The sequence below is a fragment of the Triplophysa dalaica genome, chromosome 14 (assembly GCF_015846415.1).
Source record: "Triplophysa dalaica isolate WHDGS20190420 chromosome 14, ASM1584641v1, whole genome shotgun sequence".
Lineage (NCBI taxonomy): Eukaryota > Metazoa > Chordata > Actinopteri > Cypriniformes > Nemacheilidae > Triplophysa > Triplophysa dalaica.
The window spans coordinates 4,745,869-4,761,264 of record NC_079555.1 but is presented as its reverse complement, the minus strand read 5'-3'; the positions used below and the strand labels follow the sequence as shown (position 1 = coordinate 4,761,264).

At 39.3% G+C, this 15,396-nt stretch overlaps 1 protein-coding gene across 1 annotated transcript in view; it reads right to left on the bottom strand.

Annotated features, from left to right (window-relative positions):
* The window catches only part of tmtc2b (transmembrane O-mannosyltransferase targeting cadherins 2b), a 90,085-nt gene extending 74,889 nt beyond the window's left edge, over positions 1-15,196 (bottom strand). Inside the window, exon 1 of the mRNA XM_056766923.1 lies at positions 14,829-15,196. Within this exon, the coding sequence (XP_056622901.1) occupies positions 14,829-14,911 (83 nt within the window). The 5' untranslated portion in view covers positions 14,912-15,196. The remainder of the gene's footprint in view (positions 1-14,828) is intronic.
* Positions 15,197-15,396: the final 200 nt, after the last annotated feature.

Genomic DNA, 15,396 nt, shown 5'->3' with positions numbered 1-15,396 from the left:
ATTCTGCCTTTTACCTCTGACACTCAGTGTAACAAATGATGCCAAACGGTGGTGGAAAAGAATATGATCGTGAGTACAGAACTCAAAGAGTAAAGGGAATTTCATGAGAACTTTCATGGAAGGGGCCTGACAGTTCATGCTCATCTCTCACAGCTGGAAATGCTTGTCCAGAGAATTAATAAATTCAATAGCTCTTCTCAATGCAGCCCTGGAGAGAGACGTACTGTCTTTTGCTAGGACTGTATGAATGTTTTGTTTCTTTTACTACAGCTTAGAGACGTCCAAAGAAAGCCAACACTACTGCATCTTATAGATGTCCAAAAGAAGCCGACACCACAAAATAGCGATACCGCTTATTATACAGTAACAGAAGGATCGACTTAATTTGGTCCCCAAGTTGATTTTCTTTTGTTTATTATTTTTAATAACCATCTTAAAGCTGCAATTCCTAACGCTTGCCTCTACATCGCCATCTCGGTTTGAAACATGAAATTGCATGTCACTCCACATAAATCTTTACACATGTTAAAGTGAATGATGTTAAATACAGACCTATTTAAAAAAAACACAATTTGCATGAAAAAGACTTTAGATTTATGTATTCTTGAATTAATTCTAGTTCCGTGCTAAATATGTCTCAAGGCACCATTTGTTTAAAACAATTATGCTGTTAACTATTTTATTAAATGATTTCACATTTTCACATTTAAGGTCACATTCTTCCCCGAACGTAACATCACACAAAAGGTTTCAGTTATAGCTGGGCTTGCCTCGACAGGCAGAACCCTGTAGCGATGATAATCAGGATGTTGCTTGTGTTGTTTTTGTTCCTTTATAAACACAATTTCAGAAACGTAAACCCTCTGTGCTGTGCGAGTGTAAAAATCGCAGGAGAGGTTTAGAGTTTTCTTCAACCCTCAACAGGGATTTAACTCTTAATCGGGTTTATTTCAAGAGACTGAACCCGTGACAGCTGCCGATTCCGACTGGGCTCATTCAGGTACAACAGCGGCTACCACTTGAAAACAAAACCCCTGACGTTAGTATAAATTCAATTTAAAAACGGTTGTATTTATACTCTTGGACAAAATGTTGAATATTTCTCACAGGCACATGCAGGTATAAACATGGTTTTCATTATAAAAGGGTGAATCCGTCTGGTTAAACAGCGTATTACCTCATGGCAAGTCAGGTTTCCTACAGCGGATGCCAAGTAGTTCATTCAGGACCACTCCCAGGAGAAAGGCCATCCTGGCCAGCGAATGATTAAAGCTTTTTAAATAGAGCTGAACTTGTGATGTTAACCAACGGCAACCATTGCAGGAACTGAAAACAAAACCCTGCGAAATGCCGTGGGCCTCTTGGGTACTGAGGTTATAGATTTCAGTGGGAGCTGCTGTTTCAAAACCGATCCTTCCGCTATAAATCAGACACGGTCTAAGATAAATAACTCCTAGTGCTACTGATGCTATACAGAAACCTACCAATTTAACATGAGATACTTCAAAGTGACGGCGACTCAAACGTGCCCATGCTAACGTCTGGAAAACCTTAAATCAGACTGTCACAGTAAGTAGCTTTCACTGTAACTGTGCGTTCACACCGCCGACATCGAGAGAGTGGCCGGAAGTCATTTTCAGCGGCGCAAGGCATCAAATAGAGTTGAAATCAAGTCAACTTTATGGTAGAGAACTATAACGCCGTTCGGTGGCAACCAATCGGAACCTAGAAATCCAACACTTGAGAGGATCACAGAGAACGCACCCCTGTAAATTTTGGTCAAAGCGTCCAAGAATCTTTCTACATGCTTTTGATGGCAGCGGTATGAACGCATATTCTTTAGAAATTTACATATAGCATTCATACAAAGAAAAAATGGCTTACAAAATTAGCTTAATATCCGTTATGTGGACAAAAAAATTACAATAATACCATGTATTATATTTTCTGTACAGTATGTATTTTGTACTCTATTGTAGAATATTAATTATATTTATATAAATATTATTTATAATTATTTATTTATACATGCAGGAAATCTACATTCCAACATAACAGATTTTTTTTATATTTTCAAAAATCATGTTTTTTAGTGTACATCAATCAAACTGCAGTTGAGTTGTTTTGATTTAGTAATAAAAATATATTTATGGATATATATATATACAGTATATGTATATATACTGCTAACTAATACACTAAAAACATAATAACACAATTAAAAAACATTATTTTTGAGTTTGAGTTTTTTTTCAAATAAATATATTTGTTTCATGTAAAGCTGCTTTAAAACAATATATCACTGTAAAAATGATGTAAAAATTAGAACGAAATTAAATATGACAAATCCTGTCTGCATGGAAAAGAAAGATCATTTTGATTTATCATTATCATCTTAAAATACATTATCTCCCCAAATCCCCATTACGGCAAATTGAAAAATTATGTCTGAAAACAAGTACAGTTTCATACATATTATTTCGAATTATGACATTTTTTAGACTACAAAACAGCCAGAGTTAAAAAATAGCCCCAAATCTCAATTACACTGTCAACCCCTAGATATAACCGGTCTTCAAAACAGGCAATGATTTTATTTAACTCTTAAATTCTTACAGCCATAGGTTTGTTAAAATACCTCAATCCAAGTATAAACAACAGGAACAGTGATGCCTGCCTTAATAAGCACCACTAACTCTACGTGAACGCACTGATTGACAAGACATGGAATACGGTGGCTTAAAATTACATCTCTGACAAAGGTAACAAGTCTGGGTAGTGTTAGTGTGTGTGAGAGGCATTGTAATTCAAGACAACCTAACTCCCTCTTAAAAACTCGATTCATCGCCTCCAGTCCCATAATGCTGTTCTCTTTCCTGTCTCAAAACACCACTTTGTTGGCTTTTGATGACTTAGACAGAAGACACCACGGATGCAATTTGGAGAAAATTAAGAATTCAAGGTCGCCAAAACGTGGTAGGAAAGAAGCCCCCCGGTTCTCAGGCAGGCACCATTTAAGCGCGAGCATCGCTAAGCAACAGCCGATGGAAATATCTCCTCTCGCTCTTTCGATAGCAAAGTGGTCTTTCCTTCCCTGACAAAACCCGTTTTTTTGGCTAATTGCCATTTAAAACTGGGAGCAAGATGTGATTACATTTCCTTCTAAGCATGTGATTACCGGCGATCTGCCTTTTCTCATGTCAAGCCATTATTGTGCAATTAAAGACAAATTTTACCGGCAAACATTTGGGGGCAGGAGCCTGCCAATTCATCTTATACAGACATCCAGTATTAATCAAAGAGACAATTAAAACACACACACACATGAACCGTTCCCAAGACTCGGCGTGCCATAAAGATGTCTTTTGTATGACATTCAGAGCATGGAAAGAGATGCTTCGGGCATGAGATAATGTCATTCTGTGAGCCTTGAATACATCAAAATATATTTCCGTTGCTGAAGATTTTCATCACTAAATAAGAACAACTGTTTTTGCGCTCTGTGCGAGGGTTTGCTACTTGCAATGATGTAATATAACAACATGAAATCCTTTGGGTCGTCATTTCAGTAAATAACAGACGTCACCCTGTCAGTATGAGCTGTTGCTTCCCGAGTTTGACTGTTACTGTATCAGATGTTTGGAAAATGTGGTTCCTGACCTTCAGAAACATGAGCATGTCGTAAGTGACAGCCAAACGCAACCAGCTTACATCACCCAAAAAAGAAAATCAGCATTTATTCACCCTTATCTCATTTCAAACCTGTATGACAGCCTTTCTTCTGCAGAACACAAAAGAAGATATTTTAAGAAAGCTGGTTAATAAAATGGACATCTTTGACTTCTATTATATGGATGAAAAACCACTGAGACATTTCTCAAAATATCTCCTTGTATGTTCCACATAAGAATGAGTCATATGCAGCTTTTGAACAACATGCCGGTCCCTTTAACCCATCACGAGGAGATAAAAGCCTTGGAAGTCTACATTTCCTATGAACATCTTTTTAAATCTCTGATTCCTTGAGTTCTTAACTTGTTATTTTTAAGATTCTCAATCTATGATTATTATGTCAGAGCTAATAAGAGAACAAAATAACCTTGCGACCAAATTCTGCAGGATCAATGGCCGGCACACGCATGTTTTCTCCTTCCAGACCCCAAAATAAACCTCCATTAACTTCTCCATCCAGAAAATGAAGCATATGCACTGCCTGGTGTCCTACTAAGCAAAATAAACAGCGCATGAGTTCATGAGTGATGGAAAACTTCCCATAGCTCTGTTTGCTCAACATCAATGATCTGTTACTAACACAATACACAAAACAATTTCTTTATCTGGCAAAATGTCTTGCTGAACAGATTTTCTCACTAAAGAAATTTTAATTCGACACTTCATTCCATTTTTACTTTTATTGTGTGAATGTTGGCAGGATGATTTGCAGGCAAAACCTGACATAAGCATTTTGCTTAGCGTAAAACAGCTTCGAGACTCAAAATAGCATTCCTTAAACTAGGAGCTCAGAAGAAAACATTAAAGGAACAGTTCACCCCAAAATGGAGTTTCACCCTTGAGTTGTTCCAAATCTGCATACATTTTTGTTCGCATGAACACGGAGAAATATATTATAAGAATGCTTGTAACTAAACAGTTCTTGGCCACCATTGACTACCATTGTAGAAAATATTATAATGCAGTCAAACGTGGCCCAGAACTGTTTGTTTCCCAGGATTTGTGTTCAACAGAACAACACAATTAATAAAGCATTTTGTTTCTACTATGGCAGTCAAAGGTGTCCAAGAACTGTTTGGTACAAGCATTCTACCAAATATCTTTCTCTGTGTTCATAATAACACAGAAATTTATATTTGGAACCACTCGAGGGTGTGTACATTTCATTTTTGGGTGAACTGTTCCTTTAAGACAAAACAAAAACATGTTTTTATAAGGTTTGCCAGTTTGATGTCAAATGTTGTGTGGCAAATACAACTAATGAAAAGCGTACACGGCCCAGTCTGGCATCGTGTTTGGCAAACGGCCAATGAAAAATCTGCATGCTAAAGTAAAACCAGTTGAGAACCGCTGACACAAAAACAACTCAAATGCTTTTTCCGTCCCTGCCGGTGCTGATGTAAGAGCCGCAGATGTTACTGTTTGTCAGCGCTATGGTGATGACAATGAAGACAACTTGGACGCAGGACAAATGAATGTTGCTCTCAAGCAATGACTCAACCTCCAAATGCATCTAGCGTAAGTCCTTGATGTTCTTCACAACATTTATAAACGCAGAAGTCAAAGGAAGCCTCGACCAAAGCTGCCGGCTTTCATTTGTGCCTAGCCTCTCTTTTCTACCGAAATGACTAAATAAACTGCACAAGCATCAAAGAGCAGGCTGCGTTATTCTCTCTGGAAAAGCATATCACTGGTCTGGATCGGATTTGAAAGAAAAAGTGTGATATCTGATGTTGTGAGACAAAAACGGATGACAAACAGCGAGAACTTCGTTAAGGGTTTAGCGGTTTCCTCCATGGGCCAATTAACAGCTGTCAGTGCCGGGCCGAAAGAGACCACCTGCAGGGACCACGTGTAAAGACGGGATAAAAACAGACATATTTATGTACGGATATAATTCTGCCATCAATGACTCGTGTTCTCAAAAATGACATTTCAGTCTTTTCTTTACACAAAGCGATCGTATAGATTCAGAAATCTTTACAGAGCGCTCCGGCTGTGGTTTTATCCTTTTGAAGCTTCACAAATATCGCTCACTTTCAAAAGAGCAGCCAACATCTTTTCTGTTTCACTGACGAAAGAAAATCACACAAGTTTGAAAAGATGTAGAATATGTCAAAAATGTTTTTTTTGTGTGAACTGTTCCTTTCTAAGGCTATTAAATATCTCAAAACTAATTACATCACAAGTAAAACAAACACCAATAGAAAACCGAAGGAAACTTGTCTAGCCATACGAGTCCTGTGCTCATACCAAACAGTCTTTACACACATCATCTTCTAAAGCTTTCATTACTACACGCCAGAATCTAATCCTGTCACTGGCCTGATCTTTTGTAACTAACCCGATGGGCACCGCACATCTGGTGTGATCTCAGATCTGGAAAGCCAACAGCTCACATGCTTACACGAGCCTGGCGAAGTCATCGCTGGCCGCCACAGGATTCCTGAAGCGAAAGTAAACTTGCTGATACAATCGGTGTAGAGAAAGAGCTTTGGAATAAAACCCTCAGAGAAATACGGGCTTGACTGAGACCGAGCCAAACACAACACCATTTGTTGACTTTGCATAAATACATTACAAGATTTGCGCAAATATTTGAAGATCTATAAAAGGAAAGAAAGGGGAACTAGTTGTTGGATGGATTCAAGCTTTGGTTTTCATTTTACAGAGTCTTAACAGTAGCTTGCGCACATGCTGTGCTCACTTAGTAAAAAATATATATTCATGTGGCTCACGGTTCTACGCAAAACAATCACGAACCAAAGTACTTTCAGCTAGATTAATTTTTTAAATATCAGATTAAATCAATATTTCTAGAAATAACACCTAACTTTGGTTAAAATTAGGGCTGTCAAACGAATAATAGCGACTGAGCGCCTCCAGAATAAATGTCTGTGTTTACGTAATATATGTCTTTAATATATATAATATATATCTGTACTTTGCATATTTATTTTGTATTTATAAAAACATACACATGCATGAATATGTAAACAAACATAAAAATAATAAACATTTCTATATAATTTAAATTATTTGTAAATAATACATAAATATGAGTCAAAGACCCTTACACAAATCAGATTGCACGGATCACTTAAGGCAGCAAAGAGGTACATAAAGCTTGAGCTGGGATGTCGATTCTAGCACGTACCCTCTAGTACCAATGACCAGATCGGTTCTGACAGGTTGGTACACAGAGGCGCTGAACGTGTCCCCTGTTTCAAATGAGAGAGAATTTTTTCTCTGTTTATCTGAGCCAGCAGCCAACACAAGCAAGGCTTATTTCTCATCAGCGAGTGCTAATGGTGCACATAGAATAGACAGACCACACAGCTCTCCAGAAAGCACAAAAGCTTGTTGGCCAGGTCATATCCCATCATCCTCTGCAAGGACCGGGGCTAGGACACGCTAGATGGTAGATCTCCAAAAGAGGCTTGCTTTATTTTTTAAGTGCACTATAGCATCCTCTTTAGATGCTAGCGACGGGGGGTTTCGTGCTTCAAATGGATCAGGCTCTTTACTGACACACAGCCCCCCCTCCCACTATCCACAGGCCACTGTTAATCCTATTACAATGAGGGCAGGCCGGCCGGCACAGGACGGGACTATGGTCTTAGATCCGTGAAGGAACATTAGCCCTAAATCAAAGTTCCTGTCGGTAGTGAAATGGAGGGAAATGATGTGGGACCTGCGTGAAATCAACCCGTAATGTTACACCAGATTTTTGTTCAGTGGCGTCTTTCCAAATATCCCCTGAAGCATGAGCAACACACAGTTTAGCGGAGCTAAAATCCAACCTTTTGTCAGTACGACAGAGTTTTGTTGTAGTTTTGTGTCTTAGGAACATTCTCATCTGCTCTGATATCGAACCTGAGGGTGTTTGGAAGGACGATGGTGTGAAAGGTAATACTATTCAGTATTCTGGGTCGAGAAGTGAGCTCATTCTATTATAATTATTTGTGGCTAATGGGATTACCTCAAGAGTTCACCCCCTTCCGTATAAACCCCTTTAAAAAGGTTACAGAGCAATCCTACCTTAGAAACTGTTGCCGACCGCCATATTATAGGATTATTGTGATCTTTTAATACAAGTCTGTGCATTAAAATGCAGTGTTTTTGGACGGTTCAAAAAATTGGATACGAATATTAAAATAAGTTTTATTAAAATTGTTTTTAATATATAAATATATTTGAAATTAAATTATTGTCAGTTGTTTGTTATTGCTATTTATTTACTTTAATGGGCTTCACTATGACAGATAATTAAATTTGAATGTTTAATATTTTTATGTATTATCTATTTATTCCTTTACTATTATTTATTAAATAGTTAACAATATTGTGATAGCCTAATCGTAATAATATACATCATTCATCATCATCAGCAAAAAAATATTCATATTGCTAAATGGGTTTCTGTTCATCCTGCCCACCCCTAACACAGCAGAAATTGCAGCACGAATGTCACAGAACAGTTCTGTTCACTTAGACTATACTATCAGTGGTAACGGCTATTAAGAGTAAGCGAGACGGCACGCAAACTAAATCTGAACAGATAATCTGCTGGCCTTAATTAAATGCCAGCCATGAAGACGCAGCGCGCATGGAGGCGCCCACCCGACATCGGCTCGAGTTAATCTCCACTGCTGTTTGCTGCCATGCAGTAAACCTGCTGTACACATATGGCCTTCCTCCTTCAGCCCTGATTACAGCCTGTCCGAGCCTGTGTGATTTAGAGGGCCAGGAAGGCCATCAACTGTGCACAGCAGCCCATTTTCCAGCCCCACGGGCAGCGATGGGTCAGGCCACGCTGGCCTGCAGTTCATTTCGCCCCACGCATCACAAATGACAGTCATCTGCCCTGGCAATCACAGAGAGAATAGTACTCCCTCAGAGAGCCAATAGGATGGGATGAGGGCCATCCAATCTCTGCCTGTCCTGACAGCGCTGTGCTCCAGTAATCAAGCTGCTGGCAGTTGAGGGAATGACCCCCTCTGCTTACCAGCAAGATTGAGAGGAGGAAAAAACCTCGGCTTGGTCCCGATCCCGAGATTTCTGTCTAGACGCCATCTGGACAATAGACACAACTATCAAAAGACACCTGCGTGATTTAAGCATTTTCAGATGTGATTAAAGAAAACAAGAGACTTAAATACGCAGCTTTTATGTATAAGTGAAATACTCTGATGATGCTTTAACAATCGAATGCCGACGAAAAGATAAGATTGATAACTAGAATGATTCCTTTCTATTAAATTAAGATTTTTTTTAAACCTTTATACTAAATATACTTTATATTAATTATAAAGTATATTTATCATTGTTTGTGTGATCTGGCCTTACTGAACCATACTTCATATACACCTCTATTCATCTAAAGTTTAATAAATGGATGGCCCAAAAGACAAACTGAGTGTATCTCGCAAGTTCAAGCTGAAACCAATTACGGTTCTGTTATGCATCACACATTGAATTGCGATACTATATGAATCCCATTAAAAAATGTATTGTAGGGCTGTTGCATCGCCAACAACACCATGACACCTTATTAGAACTAAATAACCTTTTCTGCCCTGCTATGAGACCTACAGAAAGCTATCATCTGGGTTTCTGCACTACGGCACAGCGGGACTGCAGTAAATTGGAGAAACGGTTGCTCTGAGGTTACAGCCCTGGGAAAGTTCATCCTCTGAGGTCATGGCCACAGTAATTGTTAGTCAGATTACTCAGTAGGAGACACTAAAAACACACACACGCCAACTACAGTTGTGGGTTGTGTTTAATAGTGTTTGCGGTTTGTCAGATGGCCGCTGACCCAGAACGCAGAGGTTAGAGCATGTCATAGAGAGATGACGGTCTTCTCCGTAAACAAAGCCATCTATACATAATGTACACACACAAATACGCTCCTCCTGTCAATCAACAGAGATGTCTACAAGTGTCTATTTCAATTATCAAGTTCATCTTACAAAATTGTGTACAGTTGCACCTGAAAAATAAGCTGTCTAAGGGGCTGTGTCCACCGCATTTACGCGGCTGAAAACGCCAGGAGCCCGGCTGAAAACGCCCGCTGTGGGTGAAGCGTTCTGCTCAAAGTTGAGCATTTTTCAACTCTGGGCACCCCGGTCGAACGCCGGAACTGATCGTGGGACAGCGCTTAGCACCACAATGAGAGGAAAAAAAACTGATGGCTTTTTTTTAAAGCGCGGCGTTATTGTTGAAAAACATGCCGGCCGCAGGCGGAAGTGCCTAAGTGGACACACGGCTTAAAGAGGTGTTGGAAAAGTAAGATGTGTTGCAGGAATCACGATCATGTCTTGGTGCTGAAACATCTCTTTTTCTGCGAGGACCAAAAAAATAATGAAAACTATTTTTCATTTATTCCTGCCATCCGACTTAAAGGAACAGTCACCCAAACATGAAATTTCCATCATGAATTACTCAACCTTAAGTTCCAAATCTGTATACATTTCTTTGTTAAAATTTGTATCAACTTGAGGCTGAGTAAATGATGACAGTTCCTTTAACCTATGCAATGTTTCAGGTTGTTGTAAATTTACCAGCCAACTGGTTACAAGTCACTAAAGTCAGATCTTACTAGCACATCAGAAGGGTTCATTTTTGGCGCCGACTTAAATGGTACCGCAATGAAAAACTCATGTGGCCTGTTCCATATTGAACTTAAAGCAAAAATATTTAAAATGCTCTAAAATTAAATGTGCTAAAAAACATCTGTTTCACAGACAGCCTTAACTGCAAGGCAGATGGCACAGGTGACCATTCATTTTATGACAAACCAAAAGATGAGGCAGAACATTTCCTTCATTTTGGATGTGCCAAAATACTCCCTGAAGTTATATGACTTAACCCACAGCTTGAAATCTCTTAAAATACCAGATCACTGGCACGCACCCAGTGTGGATCTGGACTGTCTATTTATAAAAATTGATGAGCCTCATTTTTTAATCTTTCCCCAAAAGCTCCAAGTATAGAAGCTGGAGTTCCGTCTGACTCATATGTTGTACTCAAACATTTACAAGACTCTCAGGGAAACACATTGTAGTAATTAATACAATGCAAAAAACACATTGAATACGAAGGCAGGCTTTCAGAGTTTGACTGAAGTACAAAAAGACACATAGCACAGTAGGCTGAAATATGCAAATCATCACAAAGAACTCTTGGAGTCAATGTCAAAACTGTTGTCATGTGGAATACTGATGTCTACATCACAGTACTGTGCCCCAAGATACCTCCTTAAACAAACACCCACAATGCTTTGCGAACACAACCATCTGGACACAGCTATTGTAGGATTACAAGGGGGATGTGGAAGGGTGGTTATGAGCCATAGTGTGTCTCTTGCTTTACTTTTTTTCTCAGAGAAAATTACAGGGTACTGCTAGGATGGACTGATTGCGGAGAGAGATGCTCCCAGCCCCGGTTGCCGCCCTTGGTTCTCGACATCACCGCCGATCCAAAGTGTGTGGTCGGGTACACAGGGTGGACGCTCTGAAGAGAACAGAGCCAGACAGCACCACAAAACCCAAACCAACAGAACAGCCTATTTTAAGCAAACAGCAGCTCATCCCTGCAGTCTCAGCTAAACAGACTTGGAAACTAAACTAGCAGCAGAAATGCTCGGAAAATTGTCTAATGGAGAAGAGTCGGTGGGGAGGTTTGCTTCCAAAATATAAAACATGAAATTAAACTGACCACATAAAAATTTGCATCAAAATGTCAACGAGAACTTAAATCTATAATTTTACATTTGGAGTACTGCTTTTTTATTTTACATTAAAAATATGCATTTTACCCATTAAGAATTGATTGGATCGTGACTTGAATAGAGCCAGGTCAAAATTACCAAGACATTTTTGTTCCTTTGAATAACATTCACTGATGAAAGGCAATGACAATAAGACCTAAAATGCACATTCAGATAAAAAGACCCGGTTCTAATTTCATCTTCCCTTCAATTTTGTTCCTGTTCTCATCATGCATGATTTTTAAAAATACAGATAAAACTGTGGAGGTGAGGACAGATATCAAGCAATGACATAAAAAGAGATCAATTCAAATCAAACATCTGGGTGAAAACTCAGTTCAATAATACATTTTTTTAATGATACAGAAAACTTAGCCTAAACTTCTCAACATCCTGCCCAAAACAAACACTCCTATATTTACGCCCATCTAAGACAGCAAGGGTGGGGATAAGTATTAACCAATAATACCATTCCCTCCACTTTCACAGGCCAATAAAATCACAAAAAGTATAACATCAAAACCCACACCACATAATATGCACATCCCATTACTTAGGATATATGTGTCGCCCAAGATTACATAAAAGCTGTATTCAAAACTTATCTGATGCTTCTCAAAACTGCAAAGGAAAAAGATCCATTTAAGAAACCCATTCATCCAATTTAAACACTCTTCCTCTCCAAAACCACAAACCCCAAATAAAAACAGGCTCTGAACTTGAAACGGTGACGGGTTGGCCTTCAATTGCAGGTGAATGATGACGATTCCTCATTTGAGCTCATCTATCAGGATTCTGGACAGGTTCATAGCGGGCCAAGGTAATGTGGCCGTAACTCTCATCTGGCATCTATCCACTCATTTTCCCATCTTTGGGTGTGGAGACTATGGCATGAGAGATGAGGTATACAAGTTATAGCTTCCACTCTGCGGCGCAGGTGTCAGGGTCGGGTTGTGATTCAGGGGATCAGAGCTCCCTGGGGATGTGTGGAGCAAATAGTACTAAAGCCTAGCTTACTGAACGCCTAACAAAGTGATGCCATGTCAAAGCAGTGTAAAAGGATAAAGAAAAATTGAAGAAATACAAAATGTTCACTTCACAACACTATAAACATTTTCTCAGGCCAAACAAAGATCACCATTCACATCCAGTTTGTGACAAGCATTCTCAAAGCACCCTTAACTCTTCAACAAAAACATCCAAACACAGAGTGCGATATGAATATAAAGGTCCAAAGTCCAAAAAAACAAACATAAAAGATTGCATATTTGTAACACAATAAAACTGCAGTATTACCACAATGCCCAGACATCACCATATCCTTATACAACCTTGTTCATACTAGTTCTCTTTACAAGATTGATAAAATCCCTATTTCCTCAGATGGTTTTAACAGTGCACCATATACAGAGATTCAGATGTAGCGATGTAACTTATTTAAAGCAGTATAGCTAAAATATTTTTCTCCTCGCAATTCCGTTATAATTCTTACGACACTACCTCCTCTTCCAACACAACACAGGCATAAATTGTCTGAAAAGGGAACCAAATTTCATGCTTGAAAAGCACCTCGGCAATCCAGACATATAATGTAATGGATGTATAATTCATGCAGCCATTGAAATCTCACATTCTTCATATTTTGGGGGGGAACTTCTTCGCCAGCGTTCTGAAGCGAATGTTTTGTGCATTACTCCGGTCGCAATATATATGTGCGGAACCACTTTGCTAAGTGCTTGCTTTCTCTTCTTGCACTAAAAAATCCCAAACCTTATTCCTCAACGTTCCAAAATCAAATGCCAGCCTCCCGTTTTTAATAAAGCTGTTATACGACTAGGGATACATGATAGTGCTCTCTAAAAAGTTACCAACTACAGTCCTCACGAACCTGTGGTTCAGTAACAGAGGTCAGCGCAGTGATTTAAGAGACAGTTCTCGCTCGCACATATGATATCAGGATTCTAAGAAAGACCTTGTCACATCTGCTCTTTCTCAGCACAAATTAAACGTTAACTAGCACAGGGTGTGTAACACTGACCGGGGCTGGCCTGACGCTTATGATCAACTCTGTTTCTGTCCTGTGTGCCACCTCTGCAGGAAGAGAAAATAAAATTTCTGGTGTAAATTATGTCAGCTACTAAACACAAGCATGATGCTTGAAAATCATCTCAGGCTGCACCTACTGTCCAAAACCTCAATGCGGCACGCAAAGTGCAGGACAGGATATTTTACTGACACATTCATTTATTTTCATTTATAAATAGATCTGATTATATGGATCTCCTTTAACAGTTTGACAGTGTATACCCACACAAATTAAATGAATGCAAATACATAAGAAAATAGTCTAGAGCTGAGAATAACTATCGGTGAAAAATGTCAATTTGTTATACTGCAGGCTCATTGAGTTTTATACGTTTCTATTTATACGTTAAATCACTCCAATAGTTTTTAGACTTTACATTACCGTGGGAACCCTGCATTATATTCAGAAAGCACAAACGCGTAATATGTTTGCTATGAGGAAAATGAAACAAACCCGCATATTTTGAATGCCTGAGAAAAAGCGTCAAACAGAGAAAAAAAAACATTTTTGTAATGAACTACATGAGTCACTGGAAACCCAAGACTCTAACCCTGGAGAGGCATTCATTTCACCATCATCTCTCTGGATTATTTCATCCTAACTGCGCGTAACGTCGCGCTGCTCCACGTTTCTTACATTATTATAACGTGCCCTTAAACCACTCTGACAAATAAATGTGTCATTTCCATAGGGTGTAATGGTAAAACTGTCATGTAAAGCTACCGTTCTGACTGTTTGAGTGCTGATGGTAAGCACTGGCATGCGTTGAGAACAAGTGATAAAAACAATTTCAACTCTTATCTAAAACCTCCGCGTGACTCTAATCTTAATGTACCAGTGCTGTAAAGCTCAACAAACATGATAAATTCCATCGGGCTGACAACTCCCCATGTAACAAAATAAACGGATTGTCATAATCGTAGTTCAGCACTTGCTCTACAAACCATAAATAGATAACACGTGATTCTCGTCTTTGACCTACAATATACATCCACCCATATATCTAGCACTTCACGAATGCTTAATCTCTCAAACTTGAACTACTGGTTGTGATAATGTTTGCTGACAGATGTCAGACTCGCGCCGCCATTCCTCGCGCTGTCGCTACAATGTATCCGATTAAAAGAGGACAAAGCAGCCGCCGCTACATTGTACGCCGGTTGCTGCGAAACAATAACATATACGATTGTGAAAAACAAACACGTGCAGATGTATCCCATTCGTTCATCCGTGTACCTGTCATCGTAGCAGAAATCAGCGTCCAGTGTGTTGACATACAGGACCAGTGCCACGGCGCTGCACACCAACTCTGCGATCATCTCTCAAAAACAGAAAAAAAGAAAAGAAGGAAACGAAAGGATAGAAGGATGATATTAAAGTCCTTCTCCGATTTCTCTTTGCGCCTTTGTCAAGATGTGCCTGCCAAAACAGAATGTCCGAGTCCCCATCCCTGCGAAGTGTTTAAATGAATTATCCAGACATCTTTCCTCTTAACCCATTTTATTTGGGAGGAGAATCGCGTTGATCCGGGATGATACGTGTACAGTATTTACAGTACGGGCGACAGTGTCTGCACGTCCATACACACGGAGTGTTGAGATGATGCATAGTGGACGCCGAATAACGTCGTGATTGAGCCGCGTGTGGTTGAGGGCTAATGTGCGCATGCGCAGAACCCCTCCCCCTGAGTGGAGGAACACACACATACACACATAAGGAGAAAATGCTGTTTGTTCATTTTTTGTTTATATAAGTTGAGTGTGTCTTAACTACTGTTAACAGTTACAACTTTTGATAACAAATA